General features: G+C 41.1%; 1 protein-coding gene across 1 annotated transcript in view; it reads right to left on the reverse strand.

The window, feature by feature from the left end:
• The window catches only part of CALD1 (caldesmon 1), a 197,444-nt gene that overhangs the window by 26,733 nt on the left and 145,899 nt on the right, over window positions 1-24,812 (reverse strand). The window contains exons 4-6 of the mRNA XM_010566129.1: window positions 3,860-4,006; window positions 1,379-2,291; window positions 648-731 (exon numbers count right to left, since the gene is read on the reverse strand). Of these exons, the coding sequence (XP_010564431.1) occupies window positions 648-731; window positions 1,379-2,291; window positions 3,860-4,006 (1,144 nt within the window). The remainder of the gene's footprint in view (window positions 1-647; window positions 732-1,378; window positions 2,292-3,859; window positions 4,007-24,812) is intronic.

Below are 24,812 nucleotides of genomic sequence, written 5' to 3' on the forward strand. Positions count from 1 at the left end.
CAAATCTTATTTACTTACCATACAGTAAACCACCATGGCACCAGCTCCTGTGTTTACAGTGGAAATGCAATGCAGTAAATTTTGTAGATTTTCTCTTTAAAACAAAAGAAGAATCTTGGGTATGCACAGTTTATATCATGGGGCATTGCAACTGGGGGGGAATCATTAGTTAAGGCAGTCAGGTGGCAAAAGGGCCTAGATTATTATTATTATTATTATTATTATTATTATTATTATTATTATTATTATTATTGTAAGAGTAGGTCTCAGTCATAGGGAAAAAGTTCACAGTAAAGTGGGAGGAAACCAGGGAAGGATGATTAGTTGATACAGTCCTGAAAAATTCATCCCTAGGGTGCAAACCATCCTTGCATTATTGACTGAACTGAGTTTCCTGAAATATTTGTTCTAAGACAAACAGGACTTGGTTCTAAAGCCCCAAAAGAACAAAATACTTAAGCATTTACTTCATTTTAAGCACATAAGTAGCTTCATCCCTATTTATTTCTGCAGGATTACCCACGTTCTTGAAGTGAAGCACATGCTTAAGTACTTTGCTGAACAAGCAACTTTCAGTTATAGGTCCCTTATTTATTTTCTTATCTCGAGTTTCCCTGCAACATCTAAATCAATGGTTTACAAGTTACCTGATCTTTTTTGGAGGTAGGTCGGAGATTCTCATCTGGCAACTTTTCCTTTTTAGCTTCCACTTTAACCTCTTTTTCTTCCCCCTTTGTTTTTGGGGTTTTAATTTTTTTTTTAATATGAAAACATCACATCTGTTTGCACTTTTGTTTCTCCATGCTGTGTTCATGTACCAATCCTGTGTGCAGCCACATCTCCATCATATGCTGCTGTGCTCACATCTCCATGTGCAGTTGTGCTCCCTCCACCCTCTCCAAATGCTCCCATTCCCCCATGTGGGCCTTTCTCCCTTGCATGGCATCATGCTCATCACATGTCCCAGCAGAGAGCCCTCTCTTGTGATTGCATTTAACACACACGTTCCTCACAGTTTACCAGGTGCTTATTATATTTTGTGCCAAGATGTGTCTGCCTCCACCTCATGTGTTACTGTGTTAAGCCAGTTTATAGCAGCTGAGAAAAAAAAGGCAGCATAAAAACATGCAGATGTCTGAACATGCAAGGTATTCTTTGAACGATGGAGTGAGGTCAGGCATGTTGTGCACTGCATTATTGGTAAGCAGAAGGAGCTTTATTTTTTAAAAGAGAGAGCGAGAGAGAGCACGAGTATTAGTCATTTCAATGCAGGAATAGATCTGTGAGGAAATTCCAATTCAATCTTTTTTTTTTTTTCTTGCATTACATTTCTCACAAACCACAGGTGTCTTACTTTGGTGCAAAATGTTTACTGTACCTGTTTTCTTAGGAAAGCTGCTTGAGGTTTTTCCTCTTGTACTTTCTTCTCTTTTACCTGTTTATCTTCTATTTTCTTTTCTTCCATCTTTTGTTTTTCTTTTAATTTCTCTGCTTCTAGCTTAGCCTTTTCTTCAGCTACCCTCTTTTCCTCTTCTGCCTTAGCCCTTGCTCTTTCCTCAGCTGCCCTCTTCTCCTCTTCTGCCTTAGCCCTTTCTATTTCCTCAGCTGCCCTCTTCTCCTCCTCTGCTTTCTGTTTTTCCTCAGCTGCCTTCTTTTCTTCCTCTGCTTTTAACTTGTCCCTTTCTTCTGCCTCAAGTTTCTCCCTTTCTTCCTCAGCCTTTTCCTCATCCCTAAGCTTCTCTTTATCTACAGCATCAGTTATACTCTGCTCCCCTTCTGGCACAGCATTTGTATCATTCTCTGCTTTGTGTTCCTCTGCATTTATAGCTAGATTTTTTGTTTCTACTACCTCTTCTTTATCTGTGGATTTTCCTGCTGTCACATCTACCTGATTTTCCTCTATGGGGACTTCCTTTGGTTTCTCCTCCTGTACCTCCTCCTTGTCTTTTTCTTCTTTTTTTTCCTCTTCTTCCTCATCTTGCCTCCAGTTGTTCCTTTGGTATGATTTGGTAACCGTTTCCGTTTCCTCAATCTCATAGCGTCCTCGGCGTGTTTCAGCCTTTTCCTCTTTCCCTGTGGTCTCGTTTTCTTCCACATTGTTTTCTTCTCTCCTGCTGGGCAGTGACAAGCTCCCATCTGTGATCGTTGGGTCAAATTCCTTTTGACGTTCCAGGGCTTCTTGTAGACGTTTTTGGCGTCTCTCCTCCCGTCTTGCCAGTCTCTCCAACAATGCAGCTTCATCATCTGTTCCCCCTGTGGTTGTCGTACGCTTGGTTTCCTCTTCTGCCACACTACATAAAAGTGACAATTTTGCATTAAAAAACTCTGTAACAATGCATGCGCTTAGCTGTTTCTAGAAAAAAAGCTTGCTGTAACGTCATGCCATGGTTTGAAAACACAACACGTTGCATACTTCAAAATTTAGCAAAATGGTTCTGGGGATTAATTTTGGCATTTCTACATGTATAGGAATGCAGTGTTTCACAATGTCAGAGCCTGGAAAGTTTCCCTTCCAGGCCAGCTCCAACAGCCGCTGGAGTCCCCAGGAGTCTTACTGACCTCAGTAGGCACTGGAACGGTCCCTGACACTTGGAGCAGCTGAAATATGAACAGCCCTGAAAAATTCATCCTCCCGCTCTGCACCCTGCAGCAGAACACTTGGAAAACCTTAGCTTGCTTTAAGGCCTCCTTCAGCTTGGCCTGAGGCATACATGTCTTCCCACCAGGCAAAATTTTTTAAGATGGTACACAAGCAAGGTACTTTGATTTCAGCGAACTTCTCTAGAACAAGAAGCTACTCCTGTTCAGCAACAACATCCACAGATACAGTCCATAATAGGATAGCCTGGCAATGAAGGGTGCTGTGAGGTTGTGATTGTGCAGGGACAATAATCTGTTAGAAAACAGAGTGAGCACAGCACCTAATTTAAGACCTGCTATTCAACACCTGTAGGTATCAGGACTGGATCTCGCTCTCAGTCCCTGGAGGTTTTTTGACTCCTTCAAAATTCAGCTCTTTAATTCTCCTGTGTGCAGGTTTCTTCCCTCTTTCTAGCTTTTTTTTCCTCTACTGTAGAAAAATATTATAATCTACAGTCAGAAATGCTGTTGTTTTCCTATCTATATCCATTCTCCTTGTCTTTAATAGAATGCTACTTATGCTCAGTATCTATTAGCTTGGTATCACAATGTTTATTTCTGGTCTCTTCTATCAATTGTGATATGGCTAATGGAAATCTGGATATATTATTTGTGATTATGTGAAACTGAATAAATGATGGACAGACTGGAAGGCCAGCTCTGCCCACTCAGCTTGTGACAAGTAGCACCTCACTCCATAAGCTTTTCTGCTGTTTATAGTTGTATGACCCTGACAATGTCAGATGAGGTCTAGCGCTCACATCCAGCGCCTTGCATGCATGTTTCAGCTGCAACTTGAGTCCTGGGTGCCCACAAATTCCATGTGCCTTGGCCCCAAGACACCGTGGCCCCTGTAAGCAGGACAAAATACGTGGAGGTTTGTGAGGCCAGATGCAGTCATGCCTGAGGGAATCGGACAGCAGGATGCATCAGAGGTATTTCCCTCCATAAGCCCCAGCTGAGTTACCCCATAGACAGCCCTGAGGACACCCTGGGAATGGGTCCTGAGCACAGCCTCAAGCCCAGCTTCAGTAATGCTCCCACCCCACTGTGTAGACACAGCCAGTGGCACTCCTCATAGTGTTAGGTCCTCTTCAGAGCAAGGATGGCCAAACCTGGTGCTTCAAATTTAAGTAGTAAAACAGACCTCTTTAAGATACTTCTCTACTCTGAACAAAAATAACTGTTGACTTGTCGGTAAACAACATCAGATATTTACCTGTTTTGGGCATTAACTTCTGATTTTTCCGTTACTTCTCCTGATAGATCTCCTTCTTCCTTTTGCCGCAGTCTCTCCTGTCGAGCCCGTCGGCGACGTTCTCTGGCAGCTTCTTCCTCATCGTCGTCATTTCTCTGGTAGGACAGCCTGCAACAGAGCATTGGGGATAGGGAAACAAAGGGGCTATAGCATATAGGACACTGTGACTGAAAAATTACAAAAAACAGTTGACCAGAGCACAGTAAGCATGGCTGCAGTGGCTGCTCCATACACTGTTTAGAAAATATGCTGTGAAGTTGAGATGCATAGTTTCAAAGCTTGGTTTTGTTTTCTTTTTTGGAAACAAACTTGACAAAAGAGTCACAATGGAGGCAGCAGCCACACCAACTGTCAGTTTGCTCCTAGAAAACACCAAGCCCATAAAAGCCCAAGCTCTGTGGCTGAGCAAACATTCTACTAGACTGCACCATGATCCTGCCAGAATGCACACAGCAGCATTTGAGCAGACTATCCCTCAAGCCCACGTAACTGAAATTGGACTTAGCCAAGCAGGTTTTCTTTAGCCTCCTCTAAATACCACATGCTGAAAATGGTGACAGTATTCTAAAGTCGAAAGACTAGAAAGCAGGGAGACACAAGTACGACACCAGCTCTCAGTGGTCGGTTCTGAGTGCCAAACATCTGACACCTACAAAATTTTTGTAAGCCCGGAGCCCTGCCAGGCCAAATCATACAAGATCACTGCTGTGATGAAAGCCTACAGCTGAGAACCCATTGTGTTCATCTAACCCAACAGATGATTACATTTAGTTTCATCCTACTTGAAAAGGAAAGCAAGACATTACAATCCTAATAATCCTGTGGCCCATTCAAATGTTTGCTGAGGTGCATTATTACTGTGTGTGATAAAGCAAAAGGCCTGCATCCCTCTTATCTTTTTGTGCATGGAAAGTGAAATAGGAAGCTAACACGTGGCAGACCCAGTCAGGACATTTATTTACTTTGCTTACAGCAATGGTCTGATACATAACGGTTAAGAAGTTCCCCTTCCTTGCGTGGCCATGCATTTAAGTTAGCTGTACAGCCGTGCACATAGAGAAAAAAAATAGCTCTCCACCGAGTAAAAACAAGCACAGTTAAAGCTTGCATTTCAAGGTGTATTTTAACATTAAAAGCAACTAAAACATTTTGATTTAGTAATGTATGAGACTCTTTGGATCCAAGCTTCTCCCATCACCTTGTTCCGGTACTACTTTTCTCTGCTGAAAGAAGGGTGAAAGTATTGGTTCAGCAGAGATTCAATTATCCCAATTTTGCTTTAAAAATTAAAAATGGAAGTTAAAATCCCAACATGGCTGAGCCACTTGCCAGACCTAGAACAGCATTTTCATCCTCACTGCACTGAAGGATTTGATTAGCTACTTTCATGCTCCACTTCAAGAGCTTGCAACCTTTTCTTTGTAGAAACAGCTCCTCTCAAAGAGGGTGAAAACCATGAGCAGCACGGCCATAAAGGATCACAGTAGGAGGGAGAGGAAGAAAGGAAGGAGACAAATTAAAAGCACTAGAGGTGACACAGGGAAGGCAGGGAAAAACACTTCCTGTCATTTGTAAGCAATTTAAAGGGGGATCAACATTTCATTTAGGTCTAGAACAGAAAGCATATGAATACAATAATAAACCAATGGGATCTTTAATCTGCAGGAGAAAGAGACTCTCCGTGGAATAAAACTGCATTAGCAAACTGACCACAGAAAGCCCACTCGTTAGTAAGATGTTCTGGCTGCAAGAAGCCTATGATCTTTTTAGCTCTGAACTCTAAATGTAAGGCACAGGAGAGGGCATGCTGCTTTTAGCCTGTGGCAGCTGGATAATGGCCACGACTGAGTTGATTCCCAGTGCCTATGGGTCAGGATTTGTCTTTGCAGTGAGACCACAGGAGGATGAAGTAGTTTATCCTGCTCTCTGTACCCACACAGAACACTCCTACACAGCAAGGAGAACAACCGCTTTTAAAAGCCTCTTTAAAATGCCTTTTTAAAACCACCAGTTGCTCAGAAAACTAAAAAAGGAAAGAAAAAAATACCCTAAGCAAAAAAACTCCCACAAAATGGTACCCATTAAATAAGTCAAATGAAAACAGATATGTATTTCCTGTCCTTGGACTTATCACATAGATCATCTGTTAAGAAAGCTGACGATCTCACTCAATATCCTTTTAAGTACATCCACTGCATATCACAGTGGTTTCCTACAGCAAGCAAGTACACCAGATATGGGCTCCACCCCTAAGGATCACCTTTAAGTATTCAATTCTGTTCACCAGCATGGATGCATGAAACATCCCCAATAATCTAGAAACAGTCATATCAACAACTAATAGTAGTATTTTATAGATCTGTTTTATGTTTTCTTTACAATTATGTTAACACTACCTCCCAGATTGTACTTCTACAGGCTGTTTTGCTTGCCTAGGAAATACAAGCTTTGCTGGAGTGGGCCTGACTAGCCACCACAGACTGACAGAAAAGTAGGCTGAAAATGCACGTTCAGGTCGGCTGCGTTAATTAATGAGTAATGACCATGGTGTGAGCAAACTGACAGCAGGATCATTTATGAAACGATTCAACAGTCACCCTAACTGCCATCGACTTTCCATGAGAAATTCAGTCATAGGAAAGATGGTACAAGGGCCATTTCTGCCCATGAAAAGTACACTCTTCTGACTACAGTGTTCATCCTACCATTTTCTCAATCCTCATGCACTGAGTTCATTCACCCTAACTTGGCTGGCACCTAGAATCATAGAATGGTTTGGGTTGGATCACTCTCTTTTCCTTGGTTATCTAAGGAGCTGCAGCCTCCTCTGCTGCCTAGGGTGTCAAACTAATTTCACATAGACAGGCAGACACATGAATTCATGCACCCTCCACTGGGAGTGGGGAGACTGACCCTCATTCTCCCACTGTTACACTTTCCCTAGCTACCTGTCACAAGCAAAATCAATTTGAGAGCTCTTCAGAGCTTATCTTCCACTTGCCTACATCTTTTGACATTCTTTAGACGAAGAGTAAACAAATAATAAAAAGTATGACTCCAAGATTTCAGCTCTGTATATCAAACAGATGGAAATCTGATGATCCACACTGCCCTGTGTTGTTTCTCCACCCTTGGAGAACAGCCTTGCTGCCCAGCATGCACACACACCCCACAACTAAATTAAACTAACCTTATATCCATTTGTCACCTTCTGCATACTATTCAAAGTCTTTGCAGGCAAGTCTCTCTCTACGGTTAGCTGTTCCAGCTACCTCAGGCAATGAGAGCATGGCACAGCGTGATCTCAGACGTATGCCAAGCTTTCTGATACTCGACACCTCTTATTAAATATTCAGATGAAAAGATGATGACTTGGAAACCATTTCTATACCTTGTTACCAAAGATAACACACTCTTGGTCTAAATGTCAAATAAAACAAACAAACAAGAAAAAAAGCAGAGTGTTGGCTGCTTCTCCTGTTACCTTCTCTATGTTTCTGACATGAGAAAAAGCAGCGTAACCTCTGCATTATTGGTAAATTGTTCTGGTAAAGCATTAGTGCTGAGTTTATCATACTTCCCACGCAGCACAACTCAAGTACAGGAGACTGAACATCTCATCTATGTGAGAGGACATTTTCCACCACGTTACGCAGGGATAACAAGTAACAACAGACATTCTGCCCTGTTGAGTGGGTAGGACAGATTTATATCTCCAGGACCAAAATCCCAAACCTGCTGAAGTCAACAACAAATCTCCTGATTATTTGAGTAAGTCTAAAACATTACCCTCAGACTGAATGGGGGACTTTACAGCTTTGAGTGCAAAATAACTCTGCTGGATTAGGAATATAGGCGATAAGGCCACCTGCTTCAGAACTTCTTCAGAGAGGTTCAGCACCCACTCTATTTTACATCGAGCACTGAATTTAAATAAAGTTATAACCCAGTAAGAAACTTGGTAATAGCTAGGATGATTATGGGGCTGAAACCATTTCATACAATCCAACGTCAACAGTTTTCTACTTGAAACCGCAAATCAGTTCAAACATTATCTAGGGCACTTTGGTTTTAGAGTTTCTTGCCCAGTACTACTACATTATTATTATTATTATCTGAATTATGACAGCACTGAAATTTCCTGATCAAGCTCAGGGGCTTGCTACAATAGGCAATTTATAAAGATGGGGGAAGGTCTGGTCCGTGTTCTAAACAGTGTATATTCTGATTAAAGAGAAACTTCATAATTTGTAGCACTACCTGCCCTCAGTGAGTCGTAGGCTAAACTCGATGAACCTAAATTATTTTTCATTTCTCACCGGGGTAGAAAAAAATGCCTAATTTAAGCTGGATCACGTTACTCCATTCTAGAGGAGGCAGGGAGAAAGAAGAGCTGTGGATCTGAGCTTTGACTCCATCTCAAGGGTGTCAGAAATAGGTGAAAAATTTCCAAAGAGGACAAAAGCTTTTAAGATTAGATTTTTAACTTAAACATGCAGCCCAGATCTACCTCTTCTTTCCCCCATGATTCACTCAGATGCCAGTCTGTCTTCCCTTTCTCCTGCCTGCAAAACCACCTTGCATTCATGGCACTGCCCTCCCAACACATATCTCAATTAGATGCAACTGTACCTATTCAGCAAGGTCTTTCCCACACCACTTTGTTATCTAGAAGCCTTTACATCTATTACAGATTGATTTTCTCTGTGGCCCACCCCAAGAAATGAGTTCATTCATCCTGTATTAAACTGCTGCACCTCCACTTGCAACCTAACCTACTTCTAAGACCTTCACCCTTCATTACCTAACACCACAGCAGTTGAAGTGACATCTGTTGACTTGTGTATCTCCAAATTGATGGCAGATGGAGGATGTCAGTAAAACGTCCCTGATAACAAATTTCACTGCCAGACTCAGTCTATAGAAGCTGCATTTGTTGGCCTTCTGCGCTTTTAGAAAGCCTTTCTATTTACCCAGGCTCTTCCTGAAAGGATGGGCGGGGTGAGGATGGAGCCTGTTATAATACCCACTGAGGAGTGCTCTTTGTGTCACTGTTGATATTCGGTCCCATTTTATTTATGATTGCATATGTTTTTAATTTTTTTATTGTTCACTTAATTTGTGTTATGATAGGCATGCTTCAAAACGTGGATATAAACAACTGATCTATCTTCACCTCAAAAAACCATAACAAATGCACATGCTTCCAGAGGATTATGCCTCTGCCAAGCTTTGCGTGTCAAATGTCAGCTGTATTTTGTTCAAGTTATATCTAAAAATGTGGTGAATGGTGGGGGTCAGTTGTGGGAAAAACTGTTTCTTCTAATCATTTCTCCATAATTCAAGAAGAGCTGCCAGCATTCTGCTCAGACCTGCTCAAGGAGGTTCACTTTTATGAGGCAACGAGCAGAATTTCAGTCCAAAATGCTCATGTTTCAAAAAGATGTAGTGAGTGAAAACAGGGGATTATGCTGGAGACATGCAGACATGCCACCACAGTTCTCAGTCCAACGTTGTGCATGAATGCTGATATTAACACCCATATTTTTCACATATTTCTCAATTTGACATGCACCATTTTTTTTTCCACATCGAATGTATGAGACACAAGTGGATAAAATTAACCAATGGCTGGAAATTAAACCCAGACAAATTAAAACTGGAAATGAAGCACATGTTTTTAACAGTGAGGGTGATTAAATATACAAGAAATGATGAAGCATCCATCTCTTGCATCTCCACATTAAGATGGATGCCTTTTTGGAAGTTATACTACAGTAAAATACCAATTCTTGGGCTCATTATAGACATAACTTGGTGAAATTCCATTATCTCTTAGGTATGGAAACTTAGACTAGATTATACAGTAGCACCTGCTGGACTTACACACTACAGTCTTCCATTTACAGAAGGGACATGCCTTCTCATTCTGCTCATAATTTATCTCTGTCTTACAAATATTTTTACTCTTTTCACCCACACATTCTCCAGAGCTACACAGCCTATACTCCTGAGCAGGCAAATTACCCAGATATCCACATAGTTCTCTGGAAAAAATAGAGATACTAACACACCTTTCAATGTATTCCCTTCTCATTTACATCATTTTCATACTGTGTGTTTCTAATATCCTTCCTTATTTTTCATAGCTCCAAAGAGTTAAAGGATTATAAATTTTCTGCTGGGTAACCACTTATTCAATGGGTTAGCAGAAGAACATTCTTTCTGTCAGATCAGGCATCCTTAATTTCCTACCATACTTTTAGAAGCCTTTCTCGTACTTCAAACATCGATCTAAAATACCCAAAAAATAAAACAATACGCATTTTAACAACTAATTTTTTGTTTCCACTGAGGAAAATCTTTAGATTATTTACATTGGTTAAGGATCTGGCTGTGAGATTGTTATGTTTGCATGACAAAACAATTAAGTATGGGAAAGAAAAGGTCTTCTGAGAGGTCCAGCTTGTGTACATTCTTCTTTATGGTTTCTTTCCTTTTGATGTTTTTGACATCTAGGTTTCTTCACAGGTACGGAAAAAGTAGGTACACTCATCCCTTTAACAGTCTGATTCTAAAAAACTAAGGTGCCAGCAATCCACATCGAAGAATGAAGTAATAAAAAGTGATATGCAAGCCAACAACCACAAGGGAAAATGACTCCATACTGACAACAAAAATACTTGGTGACTACCAAGTAATTCTTGCCAAAAGTAGCCAGGGATTTTATTTCATTGCTGAAGATGGCACTGAAGCCTCTAAGACAGATCTCGGCTTCCCACATTACTGGTTTCTGTTGAAAATGTAAGTCTCAGTTGTGTAGATGCCCAGGATTTCCAAAGCCTTGTCTCATTTCTTGCAGTTCCCTGCTCATAACAGCACTGTTGCTTTGGTTTTAGATACAAGCCCTAAAACCTGGGCCTCGCAGTTAGAGGCAGTCTGTAACATCACTGCGTCATTCTGCACAAAGGCAGAATGACTCATGCACGCGCCTATGTTTTTTTTTCTTTCCTCATGGCTGAAAACTGATGATCTGTTTCATAATATGAAATGCAAGCAGATTCTCCAACCACATTCAAATAACACTGGTAAATCGCCTCCGAGTACCTCAGCACAAATCACACACAGGGCTGCTAACATGAAGGGTAAAAACCTTCAGCTACTGAAACAATGTCAAATTTGCCTCCAACATATTATATTTAGATAAAAGTGCTTGTTGGAAATGTCCCAGGGAAAAGCATGTAATTCTCTCAATATGTGAAGTCTGTAATGCTCTGCAGTTTTACTTCATCCACAATAGATTTGACATTGACCTGTCAGTGAGCAGTGTGGTATATTTAACCTGTTTTAATTTAGAAGTTACACATGAAAAGAAAAAAAAATAACTGGGCAGAAAACAATAATTGGCCAAGTACCTTCTAGCTGATAAGTATTACTTTTTTAGTGCTTTCCTTGAAGCTTAGTGGAATTCACCCAGAAATCTGTTTCCTTGGTGGATGACAAACATGCAGAAAAGTGTACAAAACAAGCTTACTTTTTCAAACTTAAAAAAGTGGGAGAAAAACCCAATCACTGTGCATACCACTGTGGTTGATGTGGTATTTGTTGACTCCGTAGCAAATTGCTTTCTGCTTGCTGCCACCACCTCTAGTTTCTAGTGCTTTATTGTATATAAAATCCAAAATAATTTATGCCACAGCCTTATCCAGTAATATTTCAGGCATATGACTTGAGAATAATGGGCCTTTTGCCCAGCTGAGACATAAATAAGGACTTACAGGATTCACCCCGGAATATACAATCCACAATTGCTACAAAGCCAAATCAGGAATTTTCTTTCTTGTGGTTTTGGGCCCCTGTATTCAATGTGGCTTTCAAGACAGTTTTATACCTCAAGTTGCTAGCTTACTGAATGTATGCAAAGTTAAAAACCCTAACTGACATGACTGAGAGATTTAGTCAAGAAAGAAGGAATTAAAAATGAAGACAGACATAAGCATTTGTAATTTAGAAAAGCTCCCCTGCATATTGAGAATTGTGGTCTTCCTAGAAAATATGCAAGAGATTTGAGGAATGAAACCTACATTTTCTTTACAGGCACCTTTAGGCAAACTGATGTCTCCAATGTGTCATGTTCAAGTTACAAAACTCTGTATTTCCTCCAAACATCTTTTTAACACATACAAAATTCATGTTGCCATCTACAATATCTATCAGAGATCTTTAAATGAAGGCAAGGGAGGGAAGGAAGGCTTGAGGAGGACTTTTGTTATTGGGCCATTTTCTCATCCTACCTAGTCATGTCATTAAACTATGACACTGAGGTAGGTACAGGCACGGATGGTCACCCCATCAGACAGCCTGTGGGGAATCTGGAGCAAAAACACACAAGGAACTCTGCAGCTTTATGGGGAAGAACCTGAACAAGAGCACAGGACTGTTTTTCATGGCCCAACAGCAATTTTTCTCTATATATATTTTATAAGCATATATATATATAAAATATATCTATATTCTCAGCAATGAATAGGAAAAACAGTTCTTCTTTCTATTTAAGAATAAAAAACTCACATCACATGCAATATATTTTTTCCACCAGAGCTGGAGTGGAAATTGTGTTGTCATTAGGAAGTGGAGTTTTTTCTTTTATTCAAGCACAATAATTATAATCCATTTCAAGAGGATTCCAATTACTATTGTTCACTTTCCCTGTACCTATAGCAATGGTCTGGTTTTGCCAAGTTTTCTGATGTAACCACCTCCCTTTAGACACAAGAGAATGCTATTATTGAACAAAGCCTTATCTCCTCCAGCTTGGACTCCCAAAATGCAACTCAAAGTTGCAGATTAAGCAGAACAGGGTCCATCTTAGTCCTGTACCTGAAGGATATACTTTGAGACGGGTAAACTAATGAAAAAAGAGGAGGCAAAATACAATAGATTCAGCTTATTTGTTAGACTGATATAAGTACCTTCCTGCTGAATTGCACTTTTGGGTTTCTTGTACTTGGGATTAGGGTGCAATAGCAACTTCAACATTTTTTTTATGCCAGGCTTTTTAAAGCATCCCAGTGTTTCTTCCTAATGGTTCAATTCTGAGGGCAGCAATGGCGAGAAGCAGACCTTCCAGACAAGCCTAGCTACTGTAAGCACAGTAGCTAGGTGAGCTAAAACCAGACTTACAGACCATGGTGCTCAGAGTACAGACTGCTTCCACTCTAGTGTAGCTACAGCAATGACAGAAACAAGGGATATTTAGCAAGGTTTCACTATAGAAACAAAGGCAAGGAGACTGGATGAAAGGAGAATTGGCTTTCACTCCTCTGTGCTCAGTGTCCTGTTTAGCCCTGTAACTGCAGCAGGTAATGTTTTCTAAAGAAAAATGTTTAAACTTTTTTTAAAAAAAGATTATTTTTGGTGTTATTTTTTTATTCCAAAACAGTGTGCTGTATCCTCCCAAATTAGCAAAGAATAAAGGTGCTATTTCAGGAAAACACAAACTAAATTATTATAAATTATGTATGTATAGCTGACCTGGAAACGCAGCCTTCAATTTCATCAGCTTCTCTACTTTCACCCTGGTTACCTGGTTTGAAGGCTTGTTTAATCAAGCACACTAGGAAATAGCGAACCCATTAACAAACCAATGCTTACATTTCATTCCCTCCACAAAGATTAATAGGATTGCTGCATGTTAAGAGCATTGAATTTTAAAAGTAAGTGCAGGACCACGAGGATAGGTCTCATACATGAGAAGCTGCTTTAGTGTCAACTGGTACTTGCTCCACTGAATATCATATAAGGACAAACACTAAAAAAATTAACTCAGAGAATCACTGGATTGATTAACATCCAAATCAATCTCAGTCATACATTCTAATACTCCATCACCATGCCCAATCTACTCAAAATCAACTTCCAGCATGTATCTATTCACCACTCACCCTGCCAAAACAAGGTGTGAAATTTGAGATGAAACATGGCTTTAGTTTTTGAAGATGACAAATCTTCTCTGTGAGCAGAATCCCCTTTTGCACTCATGCTTTTTCTTCACTTGCCTGCCAGGTTTTGCAGGGTGTAATGAGGAACCAGGGGCCAGACTCTACACTGGGTGAATCCTAAGGGGAAAAAGTTCACAGCATCATGTTGATGGATATCAGGGACAACATCCACCAATAGGGCTGGACCCAACTTGAAAGGAGTTATTTCACCTATCACTGAAATGCAGCCCCATGTAGGTGGATCAACATGTAGGCTACGGCTATGGCTCCGTAACCAAAACATCCATCTCTGATTTAGGACTGACACTGAAATTGATTATGGATTTGAATAAGACTGGGACAGAGAACCAGTGAGGCAGGAAGGAGGAATGTGGAAGCAGGGATCCATACTGACAAATCAGGCTGATTTATCTGAAAAAAGGCTTAAAGTTATCATCTTCTCAGGGAACAGAAAGGAACATACGTTTGGGTTGAGTGCTTAAGGAATTTACATCTCCCTTGTCCTGGGAGTTTGATCCTTTCAGACTGGGGCTGTAGGAAAGGGCCTGGACTGAGACATCTCCCTGAGCTGGGGAGGGGAAGAGAAGAGAGACAGACAGCAGCAATGAATGAGGACCTTCTATCCCTGCAGGGGCATGAGAGGGCGAATGGAGAAAGGTTGATGGAGAAATATTCGGAGGACAGGGAAGAGGGAAAGAGATCTGTTGGGGAATAGCAAGGACAGCAAAAGCACCAGGACTGGGTAGGTGGCTCTGCTGCCAACATCCAGCATTGAGCCAGGTTCACACAGCTGTCCAGGGCCCGGAAAACCAAAACACCATGACTGACAGAATGGAAACTGTAAGATAGCGGGTCATGATTACCTAGACTACATGTCACTCAGTAACTCTTCAGCCTTGCCTGAAATGTTATGTGATCTGAAATGCCTACAAATGGTCAGAACCCGCTATTTTTATTGCTCGATACATCAAAAGTATGGGTGTTAACATTAGCCTAGCATGGATGTTAGCATTAGCCTGGGCTCTGTGAAGCATCAAAACTCCTCTGTATTTCCCAGTTAGAGATTTTAACTAAATGACTATTGCTCAGAGCCAGACAGGTCCCTGAAGACGTCTGCTGGAGCTTTCAGAAATACAGCAAAGACTGTGCTGCATGAACAAAGTACAAGGCATATATTTGCACACAGGGAGCCTGGAAAAATAATTTTACCAGATAATCATTCAGATAATCATAGAATAATCTTTTTTTCATCCACTCTTCCCGACACAAGATATGCAAGAGGAGGACACAGCCTTAACATACCCCAGCAGACTAAATATTGAAATAAATGCTGCAAACAGGAAAGCAGCTGAAATGTAAGAGCAGAACACGCACCAAAACAGAGTGGACTGTGAAGCCTTATGCTAACTGAAATAAACCACTTGAGGAGGGATATGGCATATGGTGAATGGGAAAAAAAATTAATGAAAATCAGATGTCTCAAAGTTTTCTGGAACTGATTCCCCATGCACACAACTCACGGATGCTGTGCAGGTGCAGATTTGGTTTCAAGGGAAATTCATGGCTGTTCACTTTTAACATGGACAAGCATCTGTCTCTTTCTCAGGTGTTTAAGAAACCTACTGTCAACAGCCAAGGTGATTAGGAGACATTTTCAGTGAGACAGCAGAGGAATTATGAGTGCAGATCCTGTCATTTGCTAACAGGATTAGGGGCAGATACATTCCATGCATCTCTCCAAAAGCTAATCCTGATGTGTCTTTCACCTTCATGGAAGTTAAAAAACCCTTCCATAAAACAGGCCCGTACAGATATGCAAGGTCACGTACAGCACTTTGAACAGCACACTAATATTACAATGATTTGCAGACATCATATAACGGCATTGTGCAATTTAAACAACTGGAGGTTTGAAATGCAGCCGTTGCAACTACACCCGAATAAACACAATAAAATAGCCTGGGTTTATCCTTTCAATTAGTTTTCCCTTAGATATGCCTGGTTCCCCTTACATTGCTCCACTCTGATCCTTATTCCAGGAGAAGTTACTTGTAAGAATCTATCAAGCAACTCACTCTGTGTAAACTATTGGAGAAAGTCTGTGGAAAGCTGAGTTCATGAGAGCTGATCAATCACACTGAAAATGCAAATCTAAAAGCCACTGTTCTTTAAAAAGGGTAAAAAAAACCCTTTTCACAGAACTCTACTGTCCAAGAAAAACCTCTCCCATTTCAAAGATTCGCTAATAAATTATCTACAAGTTATGTTATTCACAGAAAATACCTAGATAAAAACTAGGAAATGGAAGAAAATAACAACTTGCTTGCCCTTTAAATGCCCATGGTCTGTGAACTTCCAATGGGACATATGCAGCTGTTAGAGGCATAAGACACCTAACAGAGAAACTGCCCTGTGGAGATACTGTGCCAGAGTAAGGGGCTTTTCTGCAATACACAGCATGTTTCCAAATCACAAAAATTATGGTGCTTTTTTTTTTTATTTCAATTTCTTTCCGGAATGACAGTTCCACATAGGGAACCAGTCTGTAATAACTATTGCAAAATGCTTTATACTGTAGCATCCCCACACAGATGAGCTCTGCATGGACACAGGGAGCTGAGTGGTAGTGCCAGTTGTACTTTCACAGCAAGTTACTGATCAGGTCCTGTTGGTTCTTTGGCAAATCTTCCCCAGCCACAAAGCCATCCTCTGCCCTACCTGGTCAGCCTCCCCCCAGCCCCTTCTGTGTTTCATGTTCAACAGGTACAAACCCTGGCCCCAAGCTTTCCAGTCGTTTTCCCAGCTCCAGCCTGTCCAACAGGAAAAGTACTTTCACACTCCTCCCGCATTGGAACCCAGGTTGCAGGAGAGGGTAAGCAGCACTAACCTGGGCTGGACCTATGAGTTCTGGGTTGCTTCCAGACAGCAGGGAGTGTGCCCTTGTTGGAGAGCACGGCATTACGTCGTGTTGTGATTGTCCTTGCCTCTGCATACCATGACCAAAGCACTGGTCCCCAAAGCATCAGTTTGATGTCCCATAACTTATACTTTCTTTTATCTGCATTTCATCATAGTGCTAAAAGAAATGGCAGGTGAGTCCAAGGCAGCAAAGGTGAAGGAGCAAAGCAGATGGAACTATAGAAAAGCGTGACCAACAGTAGAAGGAAAGTGAGAAGAGGTGGGCAACAAGGTGGGGAGGATAGCAAAGGGCTGCCATGGTAAGAAAGCAATACGGCTAATGGGAACAGACTGCAAGTGCAGGCAAAAGAGAGTCTAATTCCAAATGTGAGAAGAGACAAGAGATGGTAAGTTTCCATTACCAAGAAGCAAAGCCTTTTTACCGATTCAACTGACATCTTTAAAGAAAAGGTATTTGAAAAATTCATCATTAAACACACACGCAAATGTTTAAGCCAAGGCTTCTCATATAATCCATTACATTCCAGGAGTGAATGCAGACTGATGGCTATTTTCCCCTCGTTTTATTAGTACTTGGCACTTGCTAACTTCATTCCATCAAAAGATCTCAACATGCTTTACAAATGTTAATTAATCCTTGCAACCCCTTCCGACTTCCACACGGTGGGTATTATTACTATTATAATGCCAGTTTATGGAACGGAAAACCAGAGACATAGACGAATGTACTACTTTTAGCCTAAGCCACGCAGCAGATAAGATTCTTGCTTTGGCTGCACTACTTCACGCCTGCTCCAAAACCTGTTGAAGCTACCAGGAGCTTTTCCAGCAACTTCCAAAAGGAGTTGTTGCAGGTATGTGCACTCCTTCCTCTGAGGACCATCTCTAACAGCTGCGCTGTGCTGACTTCTATTGCTGTGCCTGAAAGCGTGTGAAAGCCACTGGCAGAATTGATTATCCTGGGATGTTTTTTTGCTGGCATACTGAACAAAGAGACATCCTCCCCTGAGCGCTCTCTGAGCAAGTGATAGCCTGCCTCTCCTCTGCGTAATGCCTTCTGTTGCTAGGTACTTCCAAATCAGTAGTTTACATTTTAAAGAGTTGTGCCTACTGGGAAATGGGAAAGGAAGGGCAAAAAAGCTAGTTTAGCCCCAGGGATCTTGCAGCCATGTCACTGCGAAAGCACCTCAAGCTTTGCACAGGGGTCAGCATGCCTTAACACAGCCTGGCACCTTTTTGAAGCACTGGGTTGTGAACCAAGATATACTTAAGTGCCTGAAAGTATGGAAAATGGGGCGCAGGGTCCTCACCCCACCATTGGGAAACAAGAAGTTAGCTTGCTGCCAAACCCTTCTGCTTCTCAAGCTTTAGCAGGTGCAGAAAGCCAACTTGGTGAGGTAGGACTCCCAAAAAGTGACTGAGAAAACACCAGTTCTACACCAGAGAGATTTTAGACCTACAGAAACTGTAGAAGACATCACATGGGAAGGTTTCTGTGCACTATGACTCTCACTGCACCCTCTTCAGTCCCACAGTGTACATGGGACTGACCTGAATGTCAGCCAACCCTTCCAACACTGGCTTTTGCAGGACTTTGTCTTGTTGCAAAGCCAAAATATTTCCTGTCTCACCTGCACTGCAAGACAGAAGAGTGTTTTAGGAAGTCACTGAGACTCTATAACAAGGTATCTGCACAGCAGATGAATCCCTGGAAGTAACACCACCAGAGAACCGACCTTAGACTTGATCCAAACATGCCATGGTTCATCCAAGTACCCTCTTCCCAGCAATCCATAATAACTATTCATATACACACACCAAGCCCATTGCAAGGGAGATGCAATTCAATTTACCCTTTTATGAAAGTTCTCACTGAATTTAAGTCATGCATCCTGAAAGGCACTGGGAGGAGCCAAAACCAAAGCACTGGATAGCAAATCCATATTTAATATATTTTTGTGAAAATATCACATTTGGCAAGCAAGTATTTGGCAATGTGAATTGCAGAATATTTAGCACAATAAAGAATTAGGACAAGCATAAGAGAATTTGAATTCCTACTCACAAAGAGTATGGCCCAACCTGTTACCACACTCAATTCACTGAGATTACTGAATAAATAAGAATATGGTAATCATCTGTCTGAATAAGATAAACTTTAGCAGCTATGAGGTAACAAAAGGGTCTGGGGATCAGCAATCCTCCAAACTGGAAAAATAAGTTAAGCCTGCTTTTAACTGAAGCTAACATGCTGGTAGTTAAAATGCTAAATATGGGATTTAGAAGACTTCATTTGGCCCTACTCTGCTACAGATTCCTGCATGAGATGCTTAAAATCCCTTGTGCTTCAGTTCCCATCTGACTAATGCAAAGGAACGTTCAGTGAAAAAATTATCCATTTGGGGGATCCAGAGGCTAGCATGACGAGTGTTACTTACATCAGTAAGGTATTATAAGACCAGTTGGTCTAATGCAAACACAGGCATAAAACTCAACTCAAACTAGCAATCCTCTGCCAATGAGGTGATCTTGGATGTACCTATGGGTGCTTCCGAAAGCTCAAGATGAGTATGAGACAGCTTAACTGTCAGTGTCAGTGCACAGCTATAAGCATATACAGTTTTTCTGGACCCTTGCCCAAATTTTGCTCAAAATACTCCCATGAAATTACCAAAGATTTGGGAAGCTCCCAGGAAGGCCCCACTACCTACTTTCTTATGTTACAGAGAAAACTTCCAAATGCTTTTCTTCTCTATTTCAGCTTCCCAGCAGCTTTTCCAGTTCCCTCTCCAATTTCTTCTCACATTCCAGGCAGCCCCTGTCACTCCTTACCTAATGGCATTTTAATGGGTGTCTCCATCTTCTTCCTCCAGACCTGTGAGCCATACACCTTAAATTGTCCCAAGCCTGAACCTCCCTACTGCCTACCCTTGCAACGCTATCAGCCTTTACAGGACTCTGGCTCTCACTGAAATGATGTCACACATCTTGAGAAGTGCTGGAAGGGACCAAAAGCCAGGCACTAGGCACTAAACAGCAAAATCTCTGCTTGCTATAATCTTGTGAAAACCATAATTATATCCTTTTGGGGGAAAGAAAACACATAGGTATGATTGCCAGGGCAGAACAGCACAAGAAACAACTAGCACACAGAGAATGTAACAGAATCAAATATCATTTCATAGGTTCAGAGCACCCACCTTTCTAAGTTCAGGGGCTATAAGCATAGGACTGGCTGGGAAGTACCAAGCCAGATTTTGTCTCCTACCTGATCACTCCACAGGGTGCTGGATGAGTTTGAAAGAGAGAGAACGATGCAGGAAATCAAGTAAGGAATTAACCCCATGGTTATCCCAAAATTACAAAGGACCCAGTGCAGCTCTCAGATATGCACAAAACAGGAATATTTGTCCTCAGCTGGATGGGCTGCAAATTAGCGTTAATGCACATGCTGTCAGTGGGAAGCCATACAGATAAGGACTGGCAGGAATACCAAGATAGCATTGCTACAGTGTTAAGAGAGCTTTTTAGTATGTTGGCAAGTCTTGAGGAAAAGCTGCATTTAGAGAACTTCAAAACTGTTTTGCTACAGCCTTCATGGCAAATATAACAAAGGAACTAGAAGAAAGTTAGTCCTCAGCCTTAATCTTTCTAACTAAAGTAAAAGTTTAGCTAGCTTTGGAAGCAGATGTGACCTCTGCTAATTGGGCTTTGGGGCTTTTTCAAATCCTGAGGAAGAAAACTGCTGACATGATGTGTCTGACCACTCCTGTTCCAGGAGGAGTCAGATGACTAAGGCCAAGCTGCACAACACCATCGTACACACCCAGAATCCATGCCAGTGATCTCCCTCTTGCAGAAGCGCAATCCTAAAAATCTCCTGCTTCACAGAGGAAAGATGGGTGTTACACAAAATACACAAGGCTGTTATTCAACACTAGTTTAAAAATGTGATGTTATTTTTGAAGAAATTAGTATGCAAGAGAACACAGTTTGGTTGGAACATGTCATTCGGGCTTTGCAAAGTATCTTATAACAGTAGCAAGAGAGAGCTGAAAGGAAAGAACTAAGAAAGTGGGAAAGGAAGCACACGGCAAAGGAGACGCTACTGTAGCCCACGGGAGCTGGAAAGCCAGGAACACCTTGGAAATGAACAGACTATAAAGGTTCCACCATGGCCATGTCAGTGTGTGATGCTGATCCACATCATCTGCAGATGCTGAAACGTACAGTGTATTGAGCCTTGTGAGGCTCACCCATGCCATGATGCTACCGCTGAGTTACAAACTCCACTAACCACACCCCCCCCCCCCAAAACCCCCAAAACACAAAAAAACCCGAACAACAAAAATCTGTAATAAGGATTGTGCCAGGACAGCAACAGTTGGGATGCTACAGAGTACTTCTGTAATTACACTGAAGCAACTCCAGTGCTGAACGTATTGCAGATGGAATTTGGCAAGCCAAAAATCCTGTTCAGAAACATGTAATATATTTTTATGGTTTAAAAAATCTGCAGGCAATTTGGCTTCAACAAACTGAACAGAAGCCAAAATCTCACATCCTGTAGTGACAAGTGCATTGGTCTCAAGGACGCACCTCTAGGACAGGTGTCCACATTTCTTAGGGTATCGGGAAAAGGAAAACAAGTGCACATCGATGCTTCCGCTGCTTTCTCAAATTTTTGAAATGTACAGCATGCCAGTTAGCAGATACTTTCTGAATAAGGTTTTAAGCTGTCTGGAACAAGAATCATCTTTTTTTGTTATGCAATACAGCAACCTTTACCTGGAGGACCCACAGGAGAAGCAGATCCTCCTAAGCAGAAGTGTAAAGCAGATTGAAAGTGATCTGAAAAAGATTCAGAGTTCAGAATCAAAACTGCTTGCACAGAGTTAATCCTCCCTGGTTGGCATGCCAGGTTCTGCTGGAGTCGCTCTTGCTCACGAGACTCTGAATATTTCTCACTGTTGCTTAGTCAAGGTATATGAAAAGGTAGTGGATAGAAACTAAAAAAAGAAGACAACAAAATTAGCCAAGTCCCTGATCTTCAAGAGAGATTCTGACTTTGAAGAAGGGTCTTAATACAAATAGGCATCAGAAAAAAAACACCTACCAACGCCCAAAAAAGTGGTTGTGCAGCAAGCTTTTGGGAGTAGCCTACTCCTAATGGTGCATCTGTATGTTTTAATGCAAACTGGTACATCCAATCCCTGCTACTAGGGCTGTGTATTTTTCCTTTCTGCTTTATTATCATCCAAGTTTATCTTTCACATCCTTTGCCTACGGTAAGCTAACCTCAACAATAACAGGATACCTACTCTATGGTGGGGGGGGTGGAAAGAGGAAAAAATTGCTTCACAAGTGACAGTCAAACTTATAATACTTCTAAGAAAACAAATAAGCAAGTGATGGAGAAAACTGGGTGTTTAGTGACTATGTTAACTGTTATTCCTCCTACACTCAAAGAACCACACCAGAGCACCAGGTGGGAAGGGGTCAGCCGCTTTACATCACTTTTGGTCTCCTGGTGCAGCACAGAGTGAATTTAAGCAGAGCTGATACTTGGCTTGATATTTCAGTTACCAAGAGACAAACAGAGACTGAATAAGGGAAGAATTTAAATACCAGCTTCTGCCCTCACTTGAAACTTTACTCATCATAACTCAGTTTAAAACCCCAGGAACTATACTGACTTCAGATCTGAAGCCTGTATGTGACCCCAGGATACGTTACTCATCTCTGGAATTCAATACGGGCCTTCAAAGCAATTTGAAAGAAAAACAGCTGAGCAATTTAAAGCATCAACTAAACCTTGTAGTTAGTACTTTTCTTCAATGACAGATTTTTGAGAAGAGAGATACTGGATTGTAATACCTCCGACTAAAGTGTGATTCTTCTGACAACTTCACAACCTGTTTAAATGCTTTAGATGTAGAACAACCCATACGGAAAACTGTGTTCCAACGTGCCCGCTGTTCCCTAAAAAGGTGATTACAGTATGGCACTGTTAGACTTGCAAAAAGTTCTCATTACCACATCCAGTTTGTGTGTCAGAGTGAGATTTCACAGCAATGTTGAACACTTGTGAAAAAGAGAAGGAAGCGGGGAGGGAAAGGCAAAGGGAGGTGTGGGGGAAGCCCTCCCTGACTGTCTACTCTGCAAAGGATTTGAACTGCAGAAAAGAGGAACTATGTCAGCAAATGCCAAACCAATGTGATACCTGCCAAACCGCACCTTATCCTTCTCAATCAGCAAAATTCATCCGCTGCCTGATTTCTCTTACCTCACCAATAAAGGGCTAGGTTTTTTTCCCTTATTAGGACAGTCTCCATGCTGTAAAATTCTGGCTCTAATAAGTGGCTTTAACAATATGTGCTGCACATCAGCACAAAAAGAAAGCAACTAATAAAAATAAAACACAGAAGAAGAATAAAAGGGCTGAGTCCTAAATTAAAAGGGACGACATCAGCTTAGTTCAGGCTCCAAAATTTGATCATAGATTTTATGAAATGGAGAATTAAAATTGGAATGGATAAATGTATGAAGGCTAACATTATACAGTATATAATTATAAACTTGGCCCTGCAGCTACTTATACATGTAAGCAGCCTTACTGAAGTCAAGGAGACTTTTTTACTACACTTAAGTGCTTACACATCTCAAAACATAAATCAAATGTCTGTACATGAAAATAGTGCAAAGAAAGGCTTTTTAATGTTTTCTTTAACAAAATAAAATGCAAAAAGAGTGAAAAGTTACAGTCAGGTCTCCGTGTTTCAATCATTTCAACGATTGATGGAAGTGTTTTTATTGGTTGGATTTTTAAATGTATGGTTTTGCTTTATCTCGTTTACTGCATCTGCATTATATAGACATGTATGCATATATATGCACAGAAGAACACAGAGGGCCTAAAATAATCACAGAGAATTTACCTCGTTCTTTTGAACCTTCTTGTTTTACTCTGAACTGGGAACAGGATGGATGGGAAGGCCTGGGACTGCAGGTTTGGCAGGAAAGGGAAAGGCAGGAGTATGAAGAAGCAGGATGAAGTTCTGCCACCTCCATCCCACACTGGTTGAACACCTATGCCAACAGTGTGGCTGTGGAGGAGCTATCTGGGTTTAAGATCTGCACTAACAATGAATTTTCCAGTTTTGCTGAAGCAGAAGAAAAAACCCTTGTCAGAGTGAAATGATATGGAAAACGTTCAGGGCTATTTTAATTCAGCCTGAAACAAGATGGCAAATCCTTCATCCAAGTTTTTTTCCTTTAACTTTTCTCTTTAAAATGTAGGTCAATTGAATCAAAAGATTAAAAAAAAACAGAATGTTTTATTTCAAAAAAAATATTGCAAAGATGCAGCTCAATAATTTTTTATTTAGAAAATGTAAAAAAAAAAGCACTTTAATTCTAAAAATTATTTCCTCTTGTTTTCCTTTAGACAAAGCTAATCTCAGAAACCTGATATGAACTCCCAACCAGTTCTGCTCTGCCCAGAACCCTCCCAATTTTTCTTGGTTTTGCTAAATTTACCTTTAATCAGAAACAAGTCTCACAGCTCATTGCAGGCATTTGGATTCACAGAGAGCAGTACCAGGTTGAGTGTGGTATCTCTCACCACTGTCCTGGCTTGAACCAAGGCTTGGGCAGGGTGGAGAATTCAGCTCCGGGTTTTCATGAAACTCTCCAGAGTTACTTGCTCTCTTACAAAATCCTAGAAATTTGATTCTCACAGAGTCATGACTTCAGACTCAGGTGGATGCCCAAAACTCCATACAGATTAATCCAGCTTTGTGCTCCTGACACCCAATGCCTCACTTATGCTAGAAAAAGAAAAGCATCTTTCACTAAGGCAAGAACGCTGCAAAATCTCAGAGATGTTTCCTTATAGTCCTGTCCTTTCTCTGCCATAATGTTTCCTCCACCAAAGATAATTTCACTCAAAAATGTTTCAGCTCTTCCAGTAAATTTCTTCTGACCCACCATGA

Source organism: Haliaeetus leucocephalus, unplaced genomic scaffold, assembly GCF_000737465.1.
Source record: "Haliaeetus leucocephalus isolate CR32 unplaced genomic scaffold, Haliaeetus_leucocephalus-4.0 Scaffold206, whole genome shotgun sequence".
Taxonomy (NCBI): Eukaryota; Metazoa; Chordata; class Aves; order Accipitriformes; family Accipitridae; genus Haliaeetus; species Haliaeetus leucocephalus.